General features: G+C 35.0%; 1 protein-coding gene across 7 annotated transcripts in view; it reads left to right on the top strand.

Annotated features, from left to right (window-relative positions):
* Positions 1 to 19,397, top strand: part of ST7L (suppression of tumorigenicity 7 like) — a 144,308-nt gene that overhangs the window by 59,708 nt on the left and 65,203 nt on the right. For 5 of the 7 annotated variants that reach the window (XM_010830806.1, XM_010830805.1, XM_010830809.1 and 2 more), the window contains 3 exons: positions 1,129 to 1,279; positions 4,658 to 4,750; positions 10,038 to 10,177. In XM_010830806.1, coding sequence (XP_010829108.1) covers positions 1,129 to 1,279; positions 4,658 to 4,750; positions 10,038 to 10,177 — 384 coding nt within the window. Of the gene's footprint in view, positions 1 to 1,128; positions 1,280 to 4,657; positions 4,751 to 10,037; positions 10,178 to 11,454; positions 11,936 to 12,252; positions 16,431 to 19,397 lie in introns of those variants that run through there. The other 2 variants (XM_010830807.1, XM_010830808.1) reach the window with 2 other exon arrangements.

Genomic DNA, 19,397 nt, shown 5'->3' on the forward strand with positions numbered 1-19,397 from the left:
TTTCTTTCCTTCTACTAACCCTGGGGTTCTTCATTTCTTCCTTTTCTAGTTGCTTTAGGTGTAGAGTTAGGTTATTTATTTGACTTTTTTCTTGTTTCTTGAGGTGTGCCTGTATTGCTATGAACTTTCCCCTTAGGACTGCTTTTACTGTATCCCACAGGTTTTGGGTTGTTGTGTTTTCATTTTCATTCGTTTCTATGCAAATTTTGATTTCTTTTTTGATTTCTTCTGTGATTTGTTGGTTATTCAGCAGCGTGTTGTTCAGCCTCCATATGTTGGAATTTTTAATCGTTTTTCTCCTGTAATTGAGATCTAATCTTACTGCATTATGGTCAGAAAAAATGCTTGGAATGATTTCTATTTTTTTGAATTTACCAAGGCTAGCTTTATGGCCCAGGATGCTATGGGGAGGGAGGAGGGAGGAGGGTTCAGGATGGGGAGCACATGTATACCTGTGATGGATTCATTTTGATGTTTGGCAAAACTAATACAATTATGTAAAGTTTAAAAATAAAGTAAAATTAAAAAAAAAAAAAAAGAATTGAACAATTAAATTCCTTCACTGTAAAAAAAGGGCAACCCACTCCTATATCTTGCCTGGAGAATTCCATGGACAGAGAAGCCTGGTGGGCTGTAGTCCATGGGGTTACAGAGAGTTGGACACGACTGAGTCACACACACACACACACACACACACACACACACTGTAAAAGAGAAATAAAAAAATGTTGCCACAACTTGTTGTTCCAAAATTGTGTTTTATAATTTTTTACATTTATTGTTTTTTATAATTTTTTACATTTATTGTTTTTTGGAAAAATAAATAATTTTCTCACATATTATTTCTTCAGCTTAGTTTCCATTTTGTATTTAAAGTTGCACATAAGTAATTTATTACCTTATTTTTACCTTTAGGCGTATTCTGATCTTTGGGATTTGCATATATACAAGCATTTTATACACGTTATCAGTAAGACCTTCTTGTCATTTCAACTAGCTTAATGTTTGTTTTTTAAATCAAGTTAACTTTATGAAATTTGAATCTACACTTTTGTGGATGTTTGAATTTAACATAATTTTTCTTTTTTGTGTGTGTGGTGTGTCTATGTGTGTATGTTATTTTTCTAGTATTTACTAGAGATGAAAAGTCTCATTTTACCTCCAGAACACATTCTGAAACGGGGTGATAGTGAAGCAATTGCCTATGCTTTCTTTCATCTTCAGCACTGGAAGAGAATAGAAGGTGCTCTTCATCTGTTACAGTGCACGTGGGAAGGCAGTAAGTATTCTTTTCCAAATGCAATGCTAATCTTTCTGACTATTCATTGCATTCACAGGCAGTCTTTTTTTAATGAGATTGTCTGGGTTTCGTTAAGGATTTATTGTTCAGATTGGTTTGAAAGTGAACTCTGCGGTGTTCATTGGTTTATTGGTAGAAGAAATGTGTAATGTGCTTATATTAAAACCACATTTAGGAAAAGCAGGATGAAAAACTGGGTATTCTGCTGTATGTTCACTTATATTAAATATTTATAAGGAAAAATATTAAAATTTATAAACCTTCATTTTTTCATGTGGCTTGCTACTCTAATATTTTTTAAATTGGACTTTTTTTGGTTTTGAGATGTGTACAATATGAAACTCTTTTTTCATTACTGAAATCAACTTAATTCTTTAAAAAATTTTTAAAAATATTTATTTTTAAAAATTTATATGATGACTGTGCCAGGTCTTTGTTGTGGCATGTAGGATCTAGTTCCCTGACCAAGGATTGAACCCATGCCCCCTGCATCGAGAACTTCGAGACTTATCTACTGAACCATCAGGGAAATTCCCCCCAATTTTTTAATTGTGGTAAAATATATATAACATAAAAGCATTTTAAACATTTTAAAATGCTCAGTTCTGTGAAATGCATGTACATTGTTGTGCAACCATCACCATCATCCATCCTGAGTTTTTTCATCAACCCAAACAGAAATTCTGTGCCAACTGAAATATAACTCCTCATTGTTTACTCCTTCCCAGCCCCCTGGTAACCATTCTATTTTTTGTCTCTCTGAGTGTGACTACTCTAGGTATCTCATATAAGTGAAATCATACATTTGTCCTTTTATATGTGGCTTATTTCATTTACATATTATTGAAGTATGTGTAAGAGTTTTATTCTTTTTAAGGATGAATAATATTCCATTGTAAGTGTATACAAAATTTTGTTTATCCATTCATCCATCAGTGGACATTTGGACTGTTTCCACCTTTTGGCTATTGTGGATAATGCTGCTGTGAACATAGGTACATAAGAACCTGTTTAATTCTTGCTTTCAATTCTTCTGGGTGTACTCCTAGAAGTGGAATTGCTAGATCATATAATTTTGTGTTTAATTCTTTGAGGAACCACCGTACTGTTTTCTATAGCAGCTGAACCATGTAACATTCCACGTGCAATGCACAGGGATTTCACTTTCTTTATATCCTTGCCAATACTTGTTATTTTCTGCTTTTTGGTAATAGCACCCTAATGGGTATGAAATAGTACCTCATTTTGATTTGCATTTCCCTAATAATTAATAATGTTGAACATATTTTTATGTGTTAGTTGGCCATTTGTATATTTCTTTGGAAAACTGGATTATTTTCCACTAACTACCACATCTCTCATTTGTAACTTTTTAGAATTAGCTGTAGATGAAAATTCAAAAATGAATTCAGTGCACATTCTAAATAACAACTAAAACTTGCTAACCTCCTCAGTTCTCAAACATTGCACTAAGGCACTTTTGGATATTATAGTAAATTCACAAGAGTGCCATGAGATTTTAAATTTTTCATAGAAACGCAGCAATACACCATTGAAACTGTAGCTCTAGATAGTTAAAGGTTTCAGCAGTATTCTCCGTTTTCTTTCAGTGTTGTCACAGCTTTGCAAAGCTGGGTTTTTGTTAGTTGCTATGATTAAAGGAAGTACCACACAAAACTCAGTGTGCAACAGGAAATGAGGATGGTATTATCCAAAGTGATTGTGAGGTTTGAGAAATTATGTGGTGTCCAACAGGCTCATATATCCCATTAGGGAGAAATGATGGTTATTTAAAATTGAAATAACTTTATTCCTTTAATTTATGTGTATTTTTTTCAACTTGCTGCTAAGCTGTTAGAACAAAAGCTTTTGAAATTGATCAGACCCACTACTTAATAAGTGGAATTGTTAAATACTTCTTACAGCCTAGGGGCATCATAGCAAATTACTGAGACATGAAGCGCACCACGTGTCCTTGAATCAAGAAAATTTGGGAACCTCTGTATTAACTTTTGCTGAGTGTTAGGCACTGTGGTTGATACTGACAATATACAGGTTAATGAAAACAGAACCACTGAAACTGAGGAGTTCGATGTTTTGAGGTACTTAGATTTTCTTTTGGTTTTTCTCCAGTAGTTTGCAAGCTTCTCAAAACTATGTAGTCTATCTTAATCACTTTGTATGTGTCATCAGTGCCTAGCTTGCTTGGCACGTAGGAAGTTCTCCATAAGTATATGATTGATTTTGTGTTTTGTGAACAATCATCTTAATGAATGATTTCCTAGTGTCACTGATTTAATTTGCTCTGTGACTTCGGAAAGTCGTGAATTTTATTGTAGCAAAACAAAAATCCGTATTTTGACAAAAGTTCATAGATCCAAGCACTAAAGGAAAAACAAAAACCTTATAATTTTGATAGTTGAGTAGATCAATAAAGATTTCTTCTTTAAGAAGTCTGTAGGAATGGATGATAATCTAGATAAAGGATGCATAAACTTTTTCTGTAAAGGACCAGTTGGTAAATATTTAGTCTTTGTGGGCCATAGTCTCTGTCACAATTACCCAACTCTTACAGCATGGAAGCAGCCTTTTATAATATATAAATAAGGAGACATGGCTATATTCTAATATAATTTTATTTATAAAAACAGATAGTGGTCCAGGTCTGACCAAAGGTGACCCCTTTATATACTTAATTTAGGTACTTTGGTGACCCCTGATCTAAATTAAGCTCTGCTTACAGAAAACTTTGGTATCAGCTCAAATATGAAGTTAGGATCCATTGAAAACTCTTAGGTTGACAGAAGTTATGACTACAACAGTTGTTTGATTTCCCTAAGAAGTGGAATTCACATGTGGAGAGTTAAGCATTTTGTGTTTGTAATGAGGAGACTGAGGCAAGGACACAGCCAGTCTTATCTTCCACTACTCCCTTTAGTTTTATTTCAGTTAGATCAATTCACTATTCTCTAAATAAAATTTATTCTTCTTATTTGTTCCTCTGAATATTTTGTTTCTTTCGTGTAAAATGCATCTCTAAAAAAGAAAACAAAATGCTATGTGGGGGACTTCCCTGGTGGTCCACTGTCTAAGACTCCATGCTCCCAGTGCCGGGGGCCCAGGTTACACCTGTAGTCCAGGAACTAGATTCCACATGCCTCAAAAAAAGAAAAAAGATCCCCCATGCTGCCTTGAAGATTGAAGATCCCATATGCTGCAAATAAGACTGGGCACAACTGAACAAATATTTTTTTAAAATAAATTTTAAAAATACATCTCCAAAATAGCTTTGATTATAATAGATGATGAAAGTGAGATTGAATTGCATGTCAACAAATGTATATTTTTTTCCCTCAGCTTTTAGAATGATTCCATATCCATTAGAGAAAGGCCATCTATTTTATTCTTATCCCAGCTGCACAGAGACTGCTGATAGAGAGCTATTACCTTGTAAGTAAATATTCAAGTTTTTCTAAACTTAAAATTAGTTGTGAGATTATTTTTCATAGTATTCTCCCATTTTAAAAGTACCTCTGGTTGAAGTTCAGGATACTGTTTAAATACTATTTTAACCAGTTCTTGGATGTAGTTGCATAATTTAGTTTATATTTTTGTGGTAAAACCTTGTACTTGGTTCAGTAAAGGACACACAGATGAAAGTTTTTGTTTTTCTTTTCTTATAAGCAGTCATCTTAAAGAAGAAATAATACCAATCCTTCACAAACTCTTTTCAGAAAATGAAGGAGCACTCTCCAGCTCATTCTGTGAGACCAGCATTACCATAACAACACAGTCAGACAAAACATTCAAGAAAGCTATAGAACAATCTCTCTCATGAACATAGACACAAATGTCTTCAACAAAATGTTAGCAAACTGAATCCACCAACATGTAAAAAGGATTATGCTCCATGGCCAATTGGGGTTTACCTCACAAATGCGAGGTTGCTTTAACATCTGAAAATGTAATAGAATAAAGGACAATAGATGGAGAATAGCATTTGACAAAAATCCTATACCCATTCATGATAAAAATTCTGAACAAACTGGGAATAAAAGGGAGCTTCCTCAACCTGATAAAGAGCATCTACGAAAAACCCACAGCTCACATCATACTTAATGATGAAAGATTGAATGCTTTCCCCCTAAGATCAGGAACAAGACAAGGATGTCTGCTCTCTTCTCTTCAGCATTGTAGTAAAGGCTCTAGTTAATGCCACCAAGCAAGAAAAAGAAATAAAAGGGATTCATGTTTGAAAGAAAGAAGTAAAACCGTTTTTATTCACAGATGACATAATCTTCATGAATTCCATAAAAATACTATTAGAACTAATAAACTAGTTCAGCAAGGTTGCAGGATATAATATTGATATATATATACACATATATATATACAACTCAGTCATATATTTATATACCAGCAAAACAGACCCAATGAGAGTAGCATCAAAAAGAACAAACAATTTAGGAATAAATTAAAAGAAATGTGAGATTTTTAAAATCCACTAAATACTGCTTGGAAGAATTAAAGAAAATGAAATAGATAGTCCATGTTTATGGATTGGAAGCCCCAATATTATTTTGATGACAATTCTCTTCTAATTGATCTGTTAATTCAATTCAATTCTTACAAATTGATAAGCTGATCCCAAAATGTATATGGCATGTTAAAGGACCCAGAACAGTCAAAATAATCTTTACAAAGTAGAGTGAAATTGGAGGGACTATACTTCTCAATATATTAAAAAAAAAAGAAATAGAGTCAAGAAGAGAACAAGAAATACATAAGGGTTATGATTGCTGAAAGTGTTTTTGTCTAGTTCCTGCTTTTAGGAAGCTAAACTTTTGAAAGAATAGTCTGCTTTTTGTCTCAGCTGTCTTATCATCCACTCTTTTTCTCTATGAGCTGGTAAATTTGTTGAATTAGCCTTTTTATGATTTAACTGATACGTAAGGATGCTGACAGTTATAAACACTAGTTTCCTCTTGTAAAATAAATCTGTACCACAGTTTTTACAATTCTGGGTTCATTAGAACTAAAGTGTAGGAAGGAAAGTTGCAGTTTTACAGCCATCAGACTTAAGAGCTGAAAAGTTCGAACAGATAGATAAAAACTTAGGAGAGCTTATGGAAGTTGAGTATGCTGATATTTTTCTCCCACAATTTTTATTTTTGAGTATGTTGCATATGTGACATGTCAACCATACACACACACATCCATGTGTGTGTTATATGCTTAAATATTTTTTTATGTAATCTATTTAACATATACATACATAGCCTTTATATTTTATATCTTTTAACATACATGGGGTTAAGATATGTTTGTAAGTTATATATAATATGTATATTATTAAATACATGTTTTATAAGTAGTCAATGTTGTAAGCACTCTTTGGGTATAAGGGAGCCACTTCAAGTTAGCTTAAAAATAAAGAGAATTTGTTGGAAGAAGCCTGAGTTATCTCAAAGAACACAAAGGCAACAATTATACTTGCACTTTGGAAGAGACCAAAACCAGAAGGCTATCAGGATTTCTATAAGGAGTCATTTCTCTGTGTATCTCTGTCTCTGACTGCATTTTTCAGTCTCTCCTATTCTTACTTTCCTTTTTATTCCCCAACTCCATCTTTTCTTTGTATGAACTTTCATTTCTGCTTCTCTCAGTGTATCTGCTTCATTTTTATCTTGCTCTTTGCAGTTTGGCTCTCCCTTTCTTAGACACATGTAGCCAGGCTTGATAACTCTGGTGCAGCTCTGAATTTACATATCATCAATTCAGGAGGATAATATAGAATGAAGAATATCTCAATCCTGCTTCTAAAACTTCTGGGAGAGTAAATCAGATTTACCCAGGTGTTCATCTCTAATCCAGTCTGCTATGGCCTAGTGACAGGATCAGGTCGTGTAAACAAAATTACCAAAATATCTCTTTCCCGCTATATCACAAAACTGACTTAGGTGTCGTTATTTTCTGGGAGAGAATGAGATCACTAAGGGAAACTGTATAGAGTGTGAGACACAAATTAAAGGTGAACCATGATGAAAATTTCTAAGGAATGGGTGGCCAATAAGGAGTCAGAAGATTCAGTGAAGGAGTGGTCTGAGACAGGACAGGAACCAGAACTAGATATCCTAGAAACTAAAAGGAGAAAACAAATTGCAAGTGAGGAGGAGTATCCAAGGTATTAAATAAGGTAATTACTGAGAAGAATCCATTGACTTTGGCAATTAGAAGGTCATTAGTGTTAGAAATATTTTCTTTCCTCAGGAGAGGGTGGTGGTAGTAGGTGTTGTGTTTCTGTTTTAATGGGAACAAGGATATTTAAGGCAAAGGAATGAATCTTTAATTGTGGAACATTAAAATGCAAGAGTGTATTACATTAGGCTAATACATTTAACCTAAAATAATGCCCCCCAAATCATTACAGAAGTTGCCTGATAATATAAGGCAAGCTTTCATAGTACTGTGAATAAAATCATCAAGTCATTATTTTGTATTGTCAGAGCCTCAGGCTGTAAGAACGGAGAGTTTGTGTAATGGAAGGACTTTGTTATTTCTAGGGGTCTGCTAAGTCACTTCAGTCATGTCTGACTCTGTGTGACCCCATAGACAGTAGCCCACGAGGCTCCCCTGTCCCTGGGATTCTCCAGGCAAGAACACTAGTGGGTTGCCATTTCCTTCTCCAATGCATGAAAATGAAAAGTGAAAGCAAAGTCACTCAGTCATGTCCGACTCTTAGCGACCCCATGAACTGCAGCCCACCAGGCTCCTCCGTCCATGGGATTTTCCAGGCAAGAGTATTGGAGTGGGGTGCCATTGCCTTCTCCATTCTAGGGGTCTACTCATTTGCAAATTCTAGAAGCTATGAGAGGAGGGATGTTCTGGGGGTGTAGTTTGATTATATTGTATATTCTTAGAGTATTTTTTCTGTCTTTATGATAAAATGAACAAATTTTTATTAATGTGGAGCTTTAATTCCCAAGAGTACTTAAGGTTTTTTGCTTTCAATTCTCCTTCAACCTTGATATGACTTAAGGCATTCTGGAATTTGCTTATGAACCTCATAAGTTCAGACTTGAACTATTCCCTTAGTTCACATAGCTATTTAGTTGTCTTTTATGCCTCCTGATAAATTTTTCTCTACAAGTCAGTGATGAAATTTGAACTTTACTTCTAAGGGAGTGTTTCTGTACTAGTCATCCATTATTTTGATGTATTAGCCAAACATTGACTGACAAATGAATCTATAGAAAGCAATCCAAAAAGAAACAATTGGATCTCTCCTATAGTATAAAAATTTCGTATTTTAGAAAATTATCCTATTAAAGCTATACAGTTTTCTACCTCATAAAGTAGGAATAATACTATCTATCTCCTAGGATTATTGAAAAAAATAATATAAATAAAAGCACTTTGTAAGCCACAACATGCTGTCGTTTCATAAATATTATTTATTTTGCTCTCTTACACAAAAGCAACTATAGTAACATTGGCGTATGTAAGTATTTGTTCCCTATCTTTGCAAATACCATGGTTTTTATCTTTTGATTTGCTAGAAGAAGTTGGCCTCTCATGGCTGAGGGACAGAGCATAGGGGACTGATTTTTTGGGGGTGCTGAAAGCACAGTGTTGTTCATAGCTTCTAATGTTTCTAACTTAAAAAAATTTCAGATTTGGTGTGCTTTTACTTTAAACATGACACAAGGCTCTGGAAATTTTCTGCATTTTTAATGAGTTTGCTTTTTGGTATGTACTTTCTGAAGATAGTATATAATACATAAAAAATATCCTGGCTACTGAAGGAAACTTAGGTGTAATCTTCTCTGTGAATCATTATGCTTTAAAATGTTAAATTTATAGTTGACCTTGATTCAGCACTGAATTAGTCATTCCTTACTTATGCAGGGTATTACATCAGGAATTCCTCGGTCTGTGTCCAACCCTATGAGCAGCCAACTGAAGTCCCAGAATAGCTCTCAGTTTAACAGACATTTATTGAGCACCTACTGTGTACCAATCATTGTAATAGGTTCCTGACATCATTGTTATTCAAGTATTTTCACATTTCAAATAAGATAAAAATACTTGAATACTATTGGTAATGAAATATCTAATCACTAGAAAAATAATAACCTTTGTAAATGTGTAAATGTAAAAATAAGACAATAGACTCCATTTATGTTCAGAATCTAGGACTTTGATGTTCTGGTTAGATTTTTACAGTGCTCAATGAAATGTCACATAAGTGGGTAAAATTATTAACTGATTGTTCTAGGAAATCTCCAACCACATGTCTATTTCTTGATCTCTGTACTCATGTCTGAGGTCCCAAAGATCAAAAATTAAAACAACACCTTTATAAAGTGCTTACAGTGTTCATCATAACAACTCCATGGCAACTGCTAGAGGGTTTAGCAACTTATTCAAGATCACACAGCTAATAAATGACAAAGCTCTTTTTCAAAACCACCTCAGCATGACTACAATTACTGCTCTTTCTCACAGTGCCATCCTTTTCCCAGTTCCCAGTAGTCATCTAACTATGTAGATGTGCTGTTGATGCTATAAATAATGGATAACTTCTTTCTACCTTGCTTGACCAGAGACTTCTTGTTTTTTTTTTTTTTTAATTTTCCCTTTTTAGTTTTTAGAAATGGATTTCACTTGAAAATATTAAAACTGGCTTACACTATATTCTGAAATAAAATCCATTTCTATCTTTTCTCTCTTTCAGCATTTCATCATGTTTCTGTTTACCCAAAGAAGGAGATTCCTTTTTTCATCCATTTCACAGCAGGACTATGTTCTTCTACAGCAATGCTAGCTTTTCTTACACACCAGTTTCCTGAAATCATGGGTGTTTTTGCTAAAGCTGTAAGTATGATCTCAAGGACTTGTATAGAATATTTGTAAAACACACAAGAAACCATCTCTGATCTGTTTGTGCTAAACCAGTTGAGCAGTGGAAGATATTTGTTATAAAGTAAATTATAGGAATTGATTTATAAAGTTGCTGCCATAAATATGTCAAACATAAGTTTTTGGTGATTTGAGCTATATTTTTGTTGCTTAAAAGTTTTGAAAATACAGTGTCATAAATTATAAAGCTGGTCTTTGTAGATCACTTTTGGTAGTAAAGTTAACCCTTCTTACTAGTTAAAGAATAATCCAGCCCTTTTAAATGCATTTTCTTTGGGATTTAAAAAAAAAAAAATTCCTTGTTTTGTACAAAAGCCTTTTGGTTTTTCCATTTAAATGAAATCATTAGTTCTAAGGATTTGCTGAATGTTATATTCAAGAGTGCCCCTAGGATAAGGAATAAGTAGGTAAGATAGGACAGTTGAGACATTTGTCCTGGGTTCAGAATGTGCCCTTTCACTCAAAAGTCTTCCTTGTTATTGTATGTGCATATTCTTACTGATTTTCCCAACCTTGGATGTAGAACCATCTACAGACCTTTATTTTCATTTTTACCCCTTAGTTTTGAACAGCTTCCCCATTTCCTGACCCAGGCCCAGAAAGTACTTGAGGATTGATTTTAAAGAGAGTATCCTGTGATTATTAACTTTTCTACATAAACCTATTAATTAATGTCACTGACTCAAAGCAAAATTACCAAAGAGAAGTCCCTTTAAGTCTCTAAGCCTAATAAAAAAAGACATGTCTTGTACATCTTTGCATTTTTACTAAGTAATGAATTCAAACCCAAAAAGAAAATGTTAATTCATTATACTCCCAAATAGAAAAGCACTGAAAATCATAGAAATATTAGCCTTTATTTGGTAATGCAGTTTCTATATTTTTCTCTTTGTGCCTCCATTATAACTCACTGTGTCCTCACAGTTTCTTTTCTTGCCTTAAGAATAGTTTATTTTGTGCCTTAAAGATTAGCTGGTTTTCTTCTGGCACCAGTAGTGAGAGCACTGGTTTCTCTTTTTCCCTGAAGGTCAACTATTATAATGTGTTAAGTTGCCACTGGCTGTAGGCCTAAGAGTTTGAGACTACAGTTGATTCTGGGTCAGGCTTCAAGAAGGATGACTTTTTACTGTTGTTCAGGGAGTATAGATATTTGGGTTGGAAACTGACTCTTCTACTTCCTTTTAGTATAAAAAGAAAGCTTACTGATCACACCATAACTCTGTTGCTTGCAGTGGTGCTGATTGGCGAGTGTGTGTCTCAAACTGAAATGACCTCACTGTGTAATCTGGCATGGAAAAAAATGGACTAAACAGAGAATCCCGTCCATTTAACAAGCAGAAAAAAATATGCAGCTGTGTATTTGAGATCATAGAAAAGCAGTGGGAGAGATGGTCTCTCAGGGCATTGGGAAGGAGGTAAAATAGAGAGAGGAGGGAGATCTAGAATCTGGAGTAGAGATACAGTAATTGTTAGCAGTGTCCTTCCATGAAGTACTGGCTAAAATTAATGTGGAGTTAGTATCTAATGTCTGCCTTACCTAAGAGATCTCTGATGCACCAAAAGAGCCTTTAGGATTACATAACACAAGCTCCTAGCAGTGTCTGAGAATAAGTAATTATCCATTTGAAAGTTGAAGCTTCTTTTTTAGATCAAAAGTTATTAATTTACTGTGATTCTAGTTGATGAACAATAAATAGACATTTGTTTACTATCTTTTGATATGTGTTGCTGGTATGTAATGTTTAAAATGTGCCTGACAGCAAACTTCTACAGCTAGATTTTATCCCCGTGGCCTTTACATGTACAGTTTAAATTCCTAAAAGTTAAGTATTTACTGAAAGTACCTGCAGGTCAATATTCGGTATGTAGTAGTTCCAAGGGCTGTTTCCATTTAAGAATTAATGGGAAATGAAAACAATATAGGCAGACTCCAGTTTATAAACTCAATAAACAATTACCCTAGTAGACAGCAAGAGAACCAGAGGTTCACATTCTTCTTACCACTTAATATTGTGTGGTCTCTGCCCCAGGAGCATTACCGTCACCCAGGACCTTGTTAGAAGCAAGATCCTCAGATGATTCTATATACATTTAAAGCTTACGAAGACCTTGCTCTACTCTACCCCCAATAGAGGAATTTAGAATTCCTGGATGGTGCCACCTTATCAAGGTGGAAAAGGGACAAGATTGTAGAGTCGTTATGAGCAGAGGCTCTGGAGCCAGACTGTTTTGCTTTGGATTTCAGCTGTGATACTTATTGGCTGTGCAACCTTGGGTAAGTTGCTTAACCTTCCCCACCACCCAGTTGTAAAATGGGAATAGTACTACCTCTTGGATTTTTGTGAAGGCTAAATGAGTTTAAAATTTATCAAGAATTTAGCACTGTGTCTGCCCACAGTAAAAAGTAGGTGTTAGCTGCTGTTGTCATCATCATTGTCATCATCATCACGGAAGTGCAGCTGTAGTGAGAAACCCTATCCCCTTCATGTTTGGAAGAGCTATGTCCTACTAATAAACAAAAAATACTTTTTTCCATGGAAATAGTAGTAGAAATGGCTGTTAGGTATCATTTAAATAATTCTTTTAGTACTATATTTCCGGTACATTATGTGCACCAGAAAGTGAAGAAATGTTTCAAATTCTAGGCACTAGCAAACTGCCTTATGGAGCAGAACCCATTGGTAAGTTGCAAACTGCATGTGTTAAAAATTTTTAGCTAAGTCAGATATTTGATAGCCAAGTACAGTATCAATGAAATATAGAAATCAATGAAGAATTTTTGAAACATACTTATTCTTCTATTAAGTAAGGCAAAGCGGTTTAAGAAAATTTCCTAGTTCCTTCCATTGTTGCCATTGTCTCTTCTTCATCTAATAACTTCTTGTATTATTTCTCATGCTAGAGTAAATTCAGTCTGCGTTTGTTAAAATGCATTTGTTATGAAAATTGCTTTTTCATGAAGCAAGGCGCTAGGGATTAGTAATTTGTAGTAATCCTCACTGAACATTAGATTTAGATAAATGGAAGGGAATGAACTAGAATGGTTAGTGTTTTAGTGCCCCTTCTTTTGCATGATATAAAGATATGGAAAGAGATTTCATCTTCAGCACATTAGGACTTTTTCTCCTGATTTTTCTCCTGGCTGAGATGAAAACAGCCTGACAGTAGACACAGAGCAATGGAAAAAAAATTGCATAAATCCCTGGAGATGTGGAATGTGCTGATATCAGAGCTGATAGTCTCTTAAGGCCAGAATTCCTGAAAAAGGAAAAATTGCTTTTAAGTGGTAGGTCATTTTCTCACCTGCTTTGAAGCCTGCTGGGTTAAATATGAGAGTTCAAAGTAAGGGTAGCCAGCAAACCAATGAACTGGAATCTGATTCTGCTTATCTGAAAGGCTCTTCTTTATTTAAGAGCAGCACTGCCCTCTCCTTATTGAACCAATCTTCATCTACTCTGTCTCCTTTCATTCCTCTCTTGCAAGAAAAGCTTTCTTCTTAGTAAGCCTTGGGAGGGCGTTATTACAACAGTGAAAAGACTGAAGATGGTGTTTGGAAATTTCATTAACTTACAGATAAATTCAGGCTGTGGCATGTGACTTTAGTGCTTTTGTGTTTGAATATAAAAATCCCTAGTTGGGTTTTAACTAAACGGGCCAGCATTTGCAATGTTGGCAGGTAAGGTGTTATGGGTAAAGACAAAAATTAAAAAGATTTCCAGATAAATTATTTGTTTCACTAAGGCAAAACTTGGTTAAAATTTGTTTCACTGAACACATATTGTAGCTGTGCTAGGGTGGGAATGGGCCCCATTTCCACATATTTCTACTAATCTTTATGTGGGAAAATGTGGTTGGACATGCCAGTGATGAATTTCTGAGCAACTCATAATTGGCTGGCTTCACTGTAACTAGGGCCTAACAATCTGCTTGATTAATTCTTTAAGGACTACATTAGCCAAGTTGCATGATTTCCAAAGATATAGAAGGTCAGATGTTACACTAACAAAAGACCTCTCTACAGAATGTCTCACTGGGATTTCTTCAGTCCCTTCCCCAAACTAATTAACATTTCTCTCCCTAAATTACATTTTAAAAAGTAATAAGCAGATATAAATGCCAAGTGTCTTTTACTGAATAGTAACGAGAACTTTTGAGAAGGTTTGTCCATTATTATAATTTTTTCCAGGACAAAGATTGTCTTCATAACTAGGGGAGTTGATAGACAACTATAACCATGTATTGATATACATCAGTTTAAAGGTTCCTAATTTACTGTTGTCACAACCAGTGACACGAAATCTGTCTACAGGTGAAAGGCTTTCTATAGTCTTCATCTGACTTTACTAAAACCCTAAGAGAGTTGCATTCTAAATAGCTAGGGCCCCATTCAGAAATTAAACTGAAATTAAAATGTTTCTTCACTTTGAAAATGAATTATTTTCAAGAACTAATACAGTTTTAAAAACATTTTAAATTGTAACTAAGCATAAATTCTGGGAAAATACTCTTCTATAACATGCTGTTTCCACAGTAATATATCTGAGATATTTCCCAAAGAATATCCTGATAATAAAATGAATCTATTGTAATAGGTCAAAAATTTTAAATGTTTACACTTTTGTTCCATTGTTAGTACTGCTAAAGTCTTTATTTGGGCAGTCTGGCATATTCCAGTTTTTATTTTCTTAATTAACTGGGATATTTGTAGCAAGAGAAAAGTTGTTCTCTGCTTTTTATAAGGGTAATTTCTCATACTTCATCCTCATTGTTCTCCTACAAAAAGAACCAGAATGAGAAATTTATGGAATTGCTAATGTTCTTCTTTATCCAAATGTTCTAAGTACTGAACTCTTCAAAGACGAAAGAGAAAGAATAAAAGCTAGGGCAATGTACTTTTTAACACATGTCTATATTCTTTCCCCAGGATTTAATTCGGTTTTGAAGTTTGTGGAAAGCACCCCCTTTCTCTAATGAAATTCATAAAAGCTCTCCCTGAATTCATTTGGCAGAATATTTAATCATCTTTGCCCCCCCTCAAACTGAAAGCCTCAGTGCCAAAGTCTAAGTTACTCTATCACTAACTGCTGTGAATATATTTATTATTATTCATTAGCACTTGAGGCAAATGGACTGCATAGCAGGTAGAAGAGTTGTGCCCGGATATTGATGTAAATCACTCATTCCAAATTTGTAACACTAGTAGTATTAGAATTCATATTAGGAAACCTGCTGACTTTTGTTTTAGAAAAGATTTTTGCAGACCCAGCATAGTCCTCTAAATGGAAAGAATAATGGGGTACAGAGGAAAATTAAAATCTTGAGGAATAGTTATTTTAGCTTTTTTCTTGAGTGGAATTTTGCTCCTTCCCCCACCAATCAAATTTTTAATGCTCAAAAGAACTAAATTAGTACAACTAATTAATTTATTATAATTCTAAACCAGGAGTAATGTGGACTTCATCAGTTTTCTTTTTTAAAAGTTTATACTTACACTCTCATTAGTTCTTACCAGAGGCATTGGAGGACAGATTGTGATCTTCCAATGTAATAGATGAGGAAGTTTGAGCCAATCAAGTTAAGAGTTCCTTGAAATCACACAACAGATAGTCCTTTAGTCGCATATATATTTGGTTTCAAAAATGTGTCACCTCTCAACTTATACCAAAACAAGTACAGAATAAATGTCAAACCAAATATAGTAATCCTGAAGGAATTATAGACTGATAGAGTGATGACAGTAAAGTGGCCTTACTATTGTCTTCCTATAGGGGATGAATTTGGAGAAGAGTTTTAAATAAAGAGGGCAGTATGGATTGTCAGAAAGTAAAAAGGGACCTTAGATTGCAGAATTGCTTACTGAAAAGATCTAAGTAGACAAATAAACTACCTGGAAATGTTCTTCATTATATAAGCCTATTTAATGAAGTTTGCTGTTTTAAAATAAAGAATGCCCATTTGCTTTTTTGTCTTTAAACTGGTTCACTGTAATTTCATTCCTATTCTGGTTAGTAAATCACTTAAAGTACACTGATCATTTATATCACATACTCATACAACCCTAAAAAGAACTTCATCCTTTCTAATTGTCTAAAATGTGCAGTAATACTGAATAAACAGTAGGCAGTCATTTGTAGTGATTCAGAGGGAATTTAATTAACTCTTTGAAACAGTAAACAAAAGAAAAAGAAAAGCTTCAGTTCAGTTCAGTTCAGTCGCTTAGTCATGTCCGACTCTTTGCGACCCCATGAACCACAGCATGCCAGGCCTCCCTGTCCATCACCAACTCCCAGAGTCCACTCAAACCCGTGTCCATCGAGTCAATGATGGCCATCCAACCATCTCATCCTCTGTCGTCCCCCTCTCCTCTGGCCCTCAATCTTTCCCAGCATCAGGGTCTTTTCCAGTGAGTCAGCTCTTCGCATCAGGTGGCCAAAGTATTGGAGTTTCAGCCTCAACATCAGTCCTTCCAATGAACACCCAGGACTGATCTCCTTTAGGATGGACTGGTTGGACCTCCTTGCAGTCCAAGGGACTCTCAAGAGTCTTTTTCCAACACCACAGTTCAAAAGCATCAATTCTTCGGCGCTCAGCTTCATAGTCCAACTCTCACATCCACACATGACCACTGGAAAAACCATAGCCTTGACTAGACGGACCTTTGTTGTCAAAGTAATGTCTCTGCTTTTGAATATGCTATCTAGGTTGGTCATAACTTTCTTTCCAAGGAGTAAGCGTCTTTTAAGTTCATTGCTTAATATAAACTAAAGCTGTAGCTTATGTTCCAGCATCTCTCTGTTTTCAAAAAATCAAAGGTGAAGTTTGTCAAGGATTGTGAGGGTAAGTTTAATTGAACAGAATAAACTTTTGGTGTAAAATAACATAACTCATGGCCTTTTTTGTTTTGTTTTTCTAAAGTGGGATTTTTAGGTAACAGATGTACTTCTAGCAGTTGTAACAATACATTGGAAACTTCAATGTGTTCCTTAATGCTGATAAGGCCTCAGTGAAAGATTAGCTATTAATGGTATTCTATCTGAATTCGAGAAAAAAATAATCTCTGTTAGTTCTCTAATTAATATTAAGATTGCCTTATGTCTGTCTCAACTGCCAGCTTCAAGAAAAGAAATTATTTGGGCTTCAGGTGATATTCAACAAAACTAAGAGAACTGATGTTCAGAGAATTCAGACCACATAATCACCCTTTAACCTCATCCTATAGTTTCAAGCATTCTGGAAATGAAATGTATATGTACTATTCAAAGTGCAGAAAAGGGCTGTATTCCCATTGAGCACTCTTGCATATTATAAATGGGATATGCAGAGAAAGAAGCAGTTTGGGGAAGAATTTAAGAAGGGAACATACTCTTATAGTCTTTGTTAGGCACTTGCCAGCTCTTGTTTTCATCTATTCAGCATGCTGAAGTCCCTATTTCTTTCTGATGCCAGAGTTCAAGCTTTTACTCCCAGGTAGCAGCAGCTTTACTATTAAATTTTAATCCCTCAGTGTTGTTAAACTTCTATCTAGAGTATAGCCACAACTATTTTTTGGCAGGCGAACACACTGCTGCTTTTCCTTCAGTCACAGTGAGATAGAAGAATGTTCTCTGGCTGAGGCATGGATGAAGGCACTTTACTAATCTTATACATAATTCATCCTTGGTTGCTGGGGTATTCAAAGTTGAAACTTTGCCCTCTGATAAAATTCAGATGGATTTTTTATTTACTTGACTCTGATCCCTTTGGGATTTAGCCCTTATTGGGAGCCCAGGAATTCTAATTCAACAAAGCTCTAGCTGTGTAGATTTTTCTTATTAATTTACTCTTGGTGTATTTTAGCTTTGTAATACTGACTCAAAAAAAACCCCCCAAAAACGGCACTAGAACATGCAGTTCAGAGTCCTGGATACCCTGAAAAGATTCTTCTTTCAGTATTGGTTTATTGGATGAGAAGATTCCAATAGAGCTTATCTTAATTTGTTTTCAAAGTTTAGTTTTTAAAGAGTCTCAGCATTTAAAAATATGTTAACTATCACTCTTTAACATGCTATAATTTGGTAATGATTATCCTGTAACATACCAAAAGTTTTTAATGTTGAATTCATTGTATTAAGATGTTACTAATGATAAATTTGTTCATTCATTCAATGAGCAGATACTTATTGGATACCTTTATGAAATATAAAATGCAACCCACGTTCACAAGTAACTCATAGTCTAGTGGTAGGGGTTTGAGGTAGACAAGAGATGTATAAGACAGAGGCTTCTGCTGCACGAGTAAATTAGTTTATCCTTGCAGGTTCATTCATTTGACTGGAAGTGACCGATGAGTTATTAATATTTTCACATGCCTCACATAAGATTTAGTGACCCAAAAAGTCTATCTAGACTGATAGAGGCTTTTTCCCTTTAGAAGAATTTATTTGGTTAGGATTCCTTTCAGTCCAACAAGAGTAAATAGAAAGAGGTCTCTCTCTTTATTTTATTATTTTTCAAATATCAGACATGAAAGACTTTTGTCGTTACACACAACTGATGAAGTTCATGTTTTTGTTAACTGTGGTATTCATTATGTTCATTTAAACAGTTTAGAATTTATTAAAAAATGAAGTGCTCCACAACTCAAGATTGAAATAAGAAATGTCACCCCTCAGATTCATATATAGTGGCCGCAGTAAGATTAAAGCCTACTATCAGTTCAGTTCAGTTCAGTTGTTCACTTGTGTCCAACTCTTTGCCACCCCATGGACTGCAGCATGCTAGGCCTCCCTGTCCATCGCCAACTCCCAGTGTTTACTCAAATGCATGTCCATTGAATCGGTGATGTCATCCAACCATCTAAACCTCTGTTGTTCCCTTCTCCTCCTGCCTTCAATCTTTCCCAGCATCAGGGTCTTTTCCAATGAGCTGGCTCTTTCCATCAGGTGACCGAAGTATTGGAGCTTCAGCTTCAGCATCAGTCCTTCCAGTGAATATTCAGGGTTGATTTTCTTGAGGATTGACTGGTTTGATCGCCTTGCTGTCCAAGGGACTCTCAAGAGTCTTCTCCAACACCACAATTCAAAAGCATCAGTTCTTCGGTGCTCAGCTTTCTTTATAGTCCAACTCTTACATCCATACCTGACTACTGGAAAAACCATAGCTTTGACTAGACCTTTGTCTAGTTTAATGGACTTTT

The sequence above is a fragment of the Bison bison genome, unplaced genomic scaffold, assembly GCF_000754665.1.
Source record: "Bison bison bison isolate TAMUID 2011002044 unplaced genomic scaffold, Bison_UMD1.0 scf7180017864519, whole genome shotgun sequence".
In the NCBI taxonomy this organism is placed as follows: Eukaryota; Metazoa; Chordata; class Mammalia; order Artiodactyla; family Bovidae; genus Bison; species Bison bison.